The 8,028-nt window shown below is 31.5% G+C and overlaps 1 protein-coding gene and 1 long non-coding RNA gene across 2 annotated transcripts in view; both read left to right on the top strand.

Moving 5' to 3' along the window:
* On the top strand, positions 756–1,552 carry LOC107647699. The gene has a single exon (XM_016351753.2). It carries the CDS (start codon positions 802–804, stop codon positions 1,513–1,515), a length of 714 nt encoding a protein of 237 aa, XP_016207239.1. The 5' UTR covers positions 756–801; the 3' UTR covers positions 1,516–1,552.
* LOC110263625 overlaps positions 6,261–8,028 on the top strand; it is a 13,261-nt gene continuing 11,493 nt past the window's right edge. The window contains exon 1 of the long non-coding RNA XR_002349488.1: positions 6,261–6,276. This is a non-coding gene — a long non-coding RNA (uncharacterized LOC110263625). The remainder of the gene's footprint in view (positions 6,277–8,028) is intronic.

Here is an 8,028-nt window from a genome sequence, read left to right as displayed (position 1 = left end):
ATAAGGCGATTCATTAATTAAGAAAATAATAACAAATGTATCAAATTGATGAACACGTTTTTAGTTTTTTAATTAAATCAAATTCAAATTTTAAATTATTCACACAATCAAATAATTCTAATTCTTAAAGGGTATATTAGTATTTTTTAGTTAAGAATAATTTTGTACATTTAATTTCATACTCGTACAAGACAACTTTTATTTTTGGATAAATTATATGGATAAATAGATTGAGAATTAATATTAAATAAATATCTTAAACTGAATTGTGTTACATGTTTGTCTCATTTGTAACTCTATATAAATCAAATTAATTAAATTTGATTTACACTAAATAAATGTAATTTACTCTAAAATAAATCAAGTTTAATTTAGTTATCTTATCTTTAGAAGATTTAAATTAAGTTATTTTATCTTATCTTTTAGTTAGTTTATTAGGAACCTATTTAAACACTCTTGGTGGGACAATTTACACAATTTAAGGAATAAAATTTTCAGTTGCTTTATGCACATTTTTTTAGTGTGACCAAGTGAAGTGAGTGATTTGTTTTCTTGTTGCACGAAAAAGATTAAAAAATCCAATATTAAGGTAATTCTATATGCTAGTCTCTTTCAATTTTCATTCCTCCGATTTAGGTTATTTGAAGGTCTAGTAAAAAAACTCCTTATCTAGTCATTCCACTGTTTATCTTTTTGTGTCATTCTTTTTCTTATTCCTTCCAACCCTTCTTTTTGGGACTTTAATACTTCCAATTTATTAAACTTACTAATCCCCCAGTAACTTCTTATCATTACCTTTCTATGGAATTCACCTCTTCTTCTTTGCAAATCACTCCCATTGAAGACCCATCCATACCACAAGAGTTTTATTTCGATAATTGCTTCTCCATCATCTTCAATTGCACCAAAAAATTGATCCAAATTATTGAACGCTCAAACCCAACTCCTGAGGTTCACTTTTCTTCTACTACAACTACAGCCACTGAAGCAATCTTGGTTCCTTGTACTCCACTCACAAACCTCAGCAGAGAAGACACAATCTTGTTGCATGAAATCTTTTCTTCACTACCTGTGTCACCTGAGGTATTGGACCAAATTTTACCTGACATAGGCGAAACTGCAAGAAGGATTTTAAGCAATGAAACGTGTGACTCCAACACGCGGGAGATGGTTGTGAACCTTCATGTTACCTCCTACATTGTTGTTCAAGATTCTGATATCTATAATGATGATCTCTGTCAAAACTTTTTTGAACGACTACAATCCGTGAATCTGTTGGAGAGATCGAAAACTGATGAGCAAGATGATGATGCTGAATGCGCCATTTGCTTGGAGAAGTTTGACGATGGTAATGAAGATTCAAGCGTAGAAATTGTTCGTACAAATTGCTGGCATGTTTTTCATGATCGCTGCTTGCTCCGCTGGCTCCGACGCTGTGCCAACTGTCGATCGCCATATTCTTGCCCATTGTGCCGCAGCGTCGTATCTCCAACTTCAGAGATAGATGATGAATAGGTTCATCTTCACCATGCTATATTCCCACCACTACAACTTGAAAGAACCTTTCTTTTTTTTTTGTGTTCCGTAGGGTGCTTTAATTTGTTTTTATTATGTAGCATTATTATCCTAATTGTTAAAATACGAATAAATAGTAATTTTCTTAACATAGGATAAATCTCCAACCTTAAAAGTATAATTCTAATAGTTGTTTTGTTAAATCAGTCTGTGTAAATTAACTTTTGTGATTTTAATCTTTATTAATTAATTAATTATTGGTCATACCAAAAAAAAATTTGATTATTGTAATTTGAAAAACGGTTTATTTCCTTTGCCTTTTTTTTTCCACTCGAAAGTTACTAATCAATTTGTTTTAGTACATCTCCAATATCTGATCTAATGCATCAAGCTATGATCACTTTTTAAATAATTATGCACGTCCAACCAAAGAAGATGTAACATCAATGTAAAAATCAATAATATTTACTAACAAAAAAACAGCAATAACACATTGTTCTCTTAATATATTATCAATATAAATGATTGATCAAATCTTTTTAACAATTTAAGATATATGAAAAATATACAAAATCTATGTATCAAATCAGAACTAAATTTGAAATCAGTTATAATTAAGATAAAGATTTGATTCACTAATAAAAGATTATTTTTTCTTAAACTATTAAAGAAAATCAGCACTCTATAAAAACTACATAGCAATAGAATAAACCGAACCAATTATTCTGTTAGCTTTCCATGGAATTCACCTCTTCTTCTTTGCAAATTACTCCCATTGAAGACCAGCCATACCACAAGAGTTTTATTTTGGTGATTACTTCTCCATCATCTTCTATTGCACCAAAAAATTGATCCAAATTATCGAACACTCAAACCCAACTCCTGAGCTTCACTTTTATAATTGAAAGCAATATAATTGTTTTCATCCAAACAGCATCATCTTTCTTTAAATCATCTGTTTTCTTTCCATTGTCATTGTCATCATGATTTTTTGCTATAGACAAACTCTTCGGTAACTTTAAACTAAGTTAAAAGATAGCTTTTTAGAAATTGCATTTTTCATGTGAAATGATTTTGACTCTTTAATTTCTAATTTTGTGGGCGGAAGAGGTAATTCCTTCTCCAAAAAAATTATTATCCTTCTTGTTTGTTTTCACTATGAAGTTTGACATTTGAGGCCGATCCGGCGACACCACCCCGACACGACTTCTGGGGTTTGATCCAGAGAAGTTGCATTCATCAAAAGACTTGTGCCAGTTGGATTCTGAGATTCCTTGGATGCTTTTTTTTCTTCTAAATCTAACACTACATAGAGTTGTGATTATAGCCATGGTTGCAATCAAACCTAAAAAGTAAAAGGAAAAATATGCAAATGGTTTTGTCAATGAAATGTTATGCAGGGACCCTTCTTCCCATCACCTAAAAAAAAATGGAAGGGGGTCTATGCAATTTTAATACCACTATCACTATAATGTGTTTTTCTCAAGGTTCTGAAAACTGGACCGGTCATCAAATCGTTTTAGTTATTGGTTCATTTGTTTACTGGTTCAATCGGTCTAACCGTTATTCAACCGAAAAAACCGTTCCATAATAAAATAATAAATAAATTATAAATAAACATCCTAAATATCTTTCAAATTTAAAACCCTACGTAAAATATCACCAACTAAATGTAATTAATCATCAAAATATGCAATAACTTGATGCAAATTTGTTGACAATTAACATAATTATACTTCCATTAAAAATAGCTGGATTGAATTACAATGCACAAGTTAAAGATAGAGAATATTGTCTTAATGTGACTAAGTCAAAAAGTAAAACAAAAAATGATAGTGTTGCATAATAAACACACAACAGAGCCCGAGACAAACACACAACACGAGACTGAAACAAAAACACAACAAAGCCTAAAACAAAAAGAATCCAACACGGAGGAGGGGTAGCAAGTGGGCGGAGATCAAAAACAGGGACAGTGCAACCAAACAATGAAAACAGAATTTTGTTTATATAACAAAACAATCAAAACATGAATCATACAATCACTAATTGCAAATTTTTTCTTCATAAGAACAGAACAATGAAAACATGAAGCATATAATAAATCAAAAGATCACCAATTGCAAATCTTTTAATAAGAACATAAGTTAGAACAGTGAAAAATGAAGAAAGATTAGTAGTTTTCAACCCAATTTTAACAAAGCTCATCACAATGATTAACAACAAAAAAAAGCAATGAAGGAACAATGAATCAATAACATAGGCAGTGCAAATTCAAGAAACTTTAATAAAATTTAACTACAGAAACAGACAGTAACAGAGTTATCAATTTAAAATTTATCATCAAATACATTCAATGAGCAAAACCAATCAACCAAGTACTGACTGGGCATTCGGAAAAAAAATAATAATCAAAAGAACATTTAAATCACAGCAAAAACACAACAATAGGAACATTTAAAACAAAGCAACCCAACAAAAAAAATCTAAAAATCACCATTGCTGAAAACAATGATTTGATCCGTGTATGATCAAAGAATTAAAAGCTAAGCTTACAGAAAAGTGAAGAATACCAAAACCAAAGAACCTTCAATCACAGCTTAAATCAAGAACAGAAAATCACAACAAAAACAAAAAAATAAATTAAAAGTAACAGAAGAACAACAGAACAACAACACAAGAACAATTAGCAAATTAACAAATTCACAATAACAGTTAAAATTTACTAGAAGAACACTAATGCATGTGGAATCATCATGCTAATATGTTTTCTACAAAGATGCTATTTGTGCAGCTAAAATTTCCTAATTACTAAGATCCAATTATTCTAATTTCACATGCAATCAACTTACTAAGTTTCTAAAAGCTAGAAATTATAAAACCAACCAGAAATATGGTTAAAGCATTTCATCAAACATGTTGAGTGCGGCAAAATTAAAACAAAATAAAGAGAACATAACTATTGTAACTTTAATTCAGTCTATGAAATAATCCAAACAACTACCAAATCAAATAATTACTTATTGTAATAAAAATCAGAAGTTGCAGAGTTTGAAGCAGAGTATTGGTGTTGTGTGAGTGTATTGTCTGGTGGCGGGTTTAGGGAACTCACGGCTGCGACAAAAGAGAGCAGTTCGACGGCTAGGAGGAGCGCGCGGGTTGGTCGCAGTGTTTGAAGCAGAGCAACGTGGCTTCCAGACGAACACGAATGCGAACTCGAACGGTGAACGGCGAGTGAACGCGAACAGTGAACGCCGAGCGAACGTGAACGGCGAAGAACGCGAACGAAGACGCGAACGTGAACGGCAAACAAAGGGCGACGGAAGCGCGGCTGAGCAGACAAAGACGACGGACGCCGAGCTCGAGGAAGCACCCGCAATCGGTGACAGCGAACAGGGGTTGAAGACTTGGATCACGAGGGAAGCTAGACAGACGGACGGATGGCGAACTTTGAGTGCGACGGACGCGGCAGTATGCCACTCCTTGCGGCGGTGGTGTAGGCTTACAGTGCTAGGGTTTGTTGGCTGGGGTTGTGTGATTTGATTTTTCTGAATGAAAGAAAGATAAACCGGGTGGGTTCCGGTTCAACGGGTTTTCATCGGTTTTACATACCTTCCGGACCGTTAATATTGCCGATTCGCAGTTGAATCGGTCTGACCGGTCGATCCGGTCTGATTTTCAAAACATTGGTTTTTCACTTTTTCTTTTTTCTATGCATGTGTTAATATTCTCGTGGTTACAATTTTTTGTTCCTATGACAATGCTCTAGGAACTAGGAGAGAAGAGTGCCTGGGAAATCCTACGAAAAAAAAAAGAAGAATTTTGGTGAAATAATCAAGTGCTAATTTTTTTTCCCTAAGGTTTCTTGAACAAAAAATTACCCGAATTTTGTTGCTTTAATTTATTGGGAGTTAATGTAGTGCCGATTACTAAAATTAGAAAAATTCTTTAACCGGTTATGATTTGATGTAATTTATTACAAATTTCAAAAAATATTCTAAATTTATTTGTTCAACAATTTTAGAAATAAAACTAATTTTCTTTTTGAATTAAAACCATTATGCAACTCATGTTAGTTAGTACAACGATTGTATTACTTTTGGTAAGGAGTTCAAAATTCAGTTACTTTAAAAAAAAAGTACAACAATGCTACACAAATATAATTGACCATAATATAATATAAAATAATATTATACATCTAAATTTTTTTATAGTAGTGAAGGATTCACCATCAAATTTATAACTAAATAAATACAATTTATCCTAAAATAAATCAAGTTTAAATCAAGTTTCAATTTAGTTATCTTTATAATTTAATACATAATTATGATAATTATCTTATCTTTAGAAAATTTGAATTAAGTTATCTTATTTTTTAGTTAATTTGTTAGAATCCTATTTAAACACTTCTGGTGGTGAGACAATTTACATGATTTTGTTGTGTCATTCTTTTTCTTATTCCCTTCCAACCCTTATAACTTCCTAATCCCCGAATAACTTGTTATAATACGATTCCATGGAATTCCCCTATTCTTCTTTGCAAATCACTCCCATTGAAGAAGAGTTTGATTTGGGTGATTGCTTCTCCATCATCTTCAATTGCACCAAAAAATTGATCCAAATTATTGAAAGCTCAAACCCAGGTCCTGAGGTTCAGTCTTCTTCTACTACAAGTACAGCCACGGAAGCAATCTTGGTTCCTTCAGACATCCTATGGAGTGGTACTCCACTCACAGAGCTCAGCAGAGAAGACACAATCTTGTTACATGAAATCTGTTCTTCACTAAGTGTGTCTCCTGAGCTATTAGACCAAATTTTACCTGACATAGTCGAAACTGCAAGAAGGTGTGACTCCAACACGCGAGAGATTGTTGTGAACCTTCACGTTACCTCGTACAATGTTGTTCAAGATTCTGATGAGCAAGATGATGATGCTGAATGCGCCATATGCTTGGAGAAGTTTGACCATGGTAATGAAGATTCAAGCGTAGAAATTGTTCGTACAAATTGCAAGCATGTTTTTCATGATCGCTGCTTGCTCCCCTGGCTCCGACGCTGTGCCAACTGTCAGTCGCCATATTCTTGTCCATTGTGCCGCAGCATCCTCATATTTCCAACTTCACAGATAGATGATGAATAGGGTTCTTTAATTTGTTTTAATTTTGTCGCATTATTATCCTAATTGTTAAAAAAATGTGAATAAATAATAATTTTAAAAGTATATATAATTCTAATACTTGTTTTGTTAAATCAGTCTCTGTAAATTAACGTTATACAAACAATAAGAATCGGTTAATTTGTCATGTTATTAAACTTGAGTGTTTTTTAAGATAATTATCAATCGTCTCTGTGATTTTGTGATTTTGCACTTGATGGCCTTGTGGATACCTCCTTATGCCTCCCAATGCGGATTCTTGAATCTTAAGTTTCTACGCAGACGGATCACGGATGTGTTCATTAGGTATAATTTAATTAGAATTAATCAAGTTGGATTGGTTTAGTCTAATAATTAATTTATGGAAAAGTATATGGAGTCAACTCCAAATCAGCTAAAAATGGAATAACTTAATTAATTATAAATATAGTAATTAGTTTTATTTATTTATGATTTAAAATATTAGTTATTAAATGTTTCACCACATTTAAATTAAGAGGAGATAAGTTTAGTATCATTGTAAGGTGAATCACGGAAACTGATTAATTAGCTTTCGTCTCTTCACCCTCTTTCTCTCTCCAAATGCCTAAAACATGATAAATCAAACCATCTAATTTATAAAGAAAAAAAATATCCTAATGCCTACCATAATCACAATCCACGTAAAGGTTTTGGATTCACTTAAAGACATTTAGCTGATTTTTTGCTGGAACTATCTTACTTTCCTAGCATTATTGTTAATTTATTAATTTGGTTAAGTAAATATTAAAAATTTAAATTTCGTTTTATGTATACAATAATTCTTTAGTTAATAACAAAATCTTAAATAAAATTAAGTATCACAATTATAAATTAATTCTTAACATACTGAATTGGGGATACAATAAAAAACTAAGAAAAAATTAGATTTTTTTCATAAAGAAAAAGATAATAAAATTTTCGTACACTAAATAGTCTTATTATAAATATTTTGTTATTTTGCATAAATTTTGGTGTAATATATTCAAATGTCTAATTTTAAAAGAAAAATAAGAAGACAAGAGATTATGCACATTAAAAAATTAGCTTGACTATCAAATTCGATTCTAAATTCTTTAAACAATTATTAGCGTACTCCAATTATTATGTCATACAATGGATATGTTATCAAATGGCTAATTATTAGGTTTCGTAAGGAGTTATAAAGAGACGTTTCTCCATCTTTCCTCAAATCCTCAATTATAAAGGATTGCTTTGAGGATGTTTGTGTTATTCTCAGTATCTCAAGATAACGAAGATCCTCTAAAAAAAATTTAATAAAATAATAAATAAAAAATTAATTATTCTTAAATTAAAATAATATAACACATATTTTATAA

Source organism: Arachis ipaensis, chromosome B06, assembly GCF_000816755.2.
Source record: "Arachis ipaensis cultivar K30076 chromosome B06, Araip1.1, whole genome shotgun sequence".
Classification (NCBI taxonomy): Eukaryota; Viridiplantae; Streptophyta; class Magnoliopsida; order Fabales; family Fabaceae; genus Arachis; species Arachis ipaensis.
This window is presented reverse-complemented; position numbering and strand designations above follow the sequence as displayed.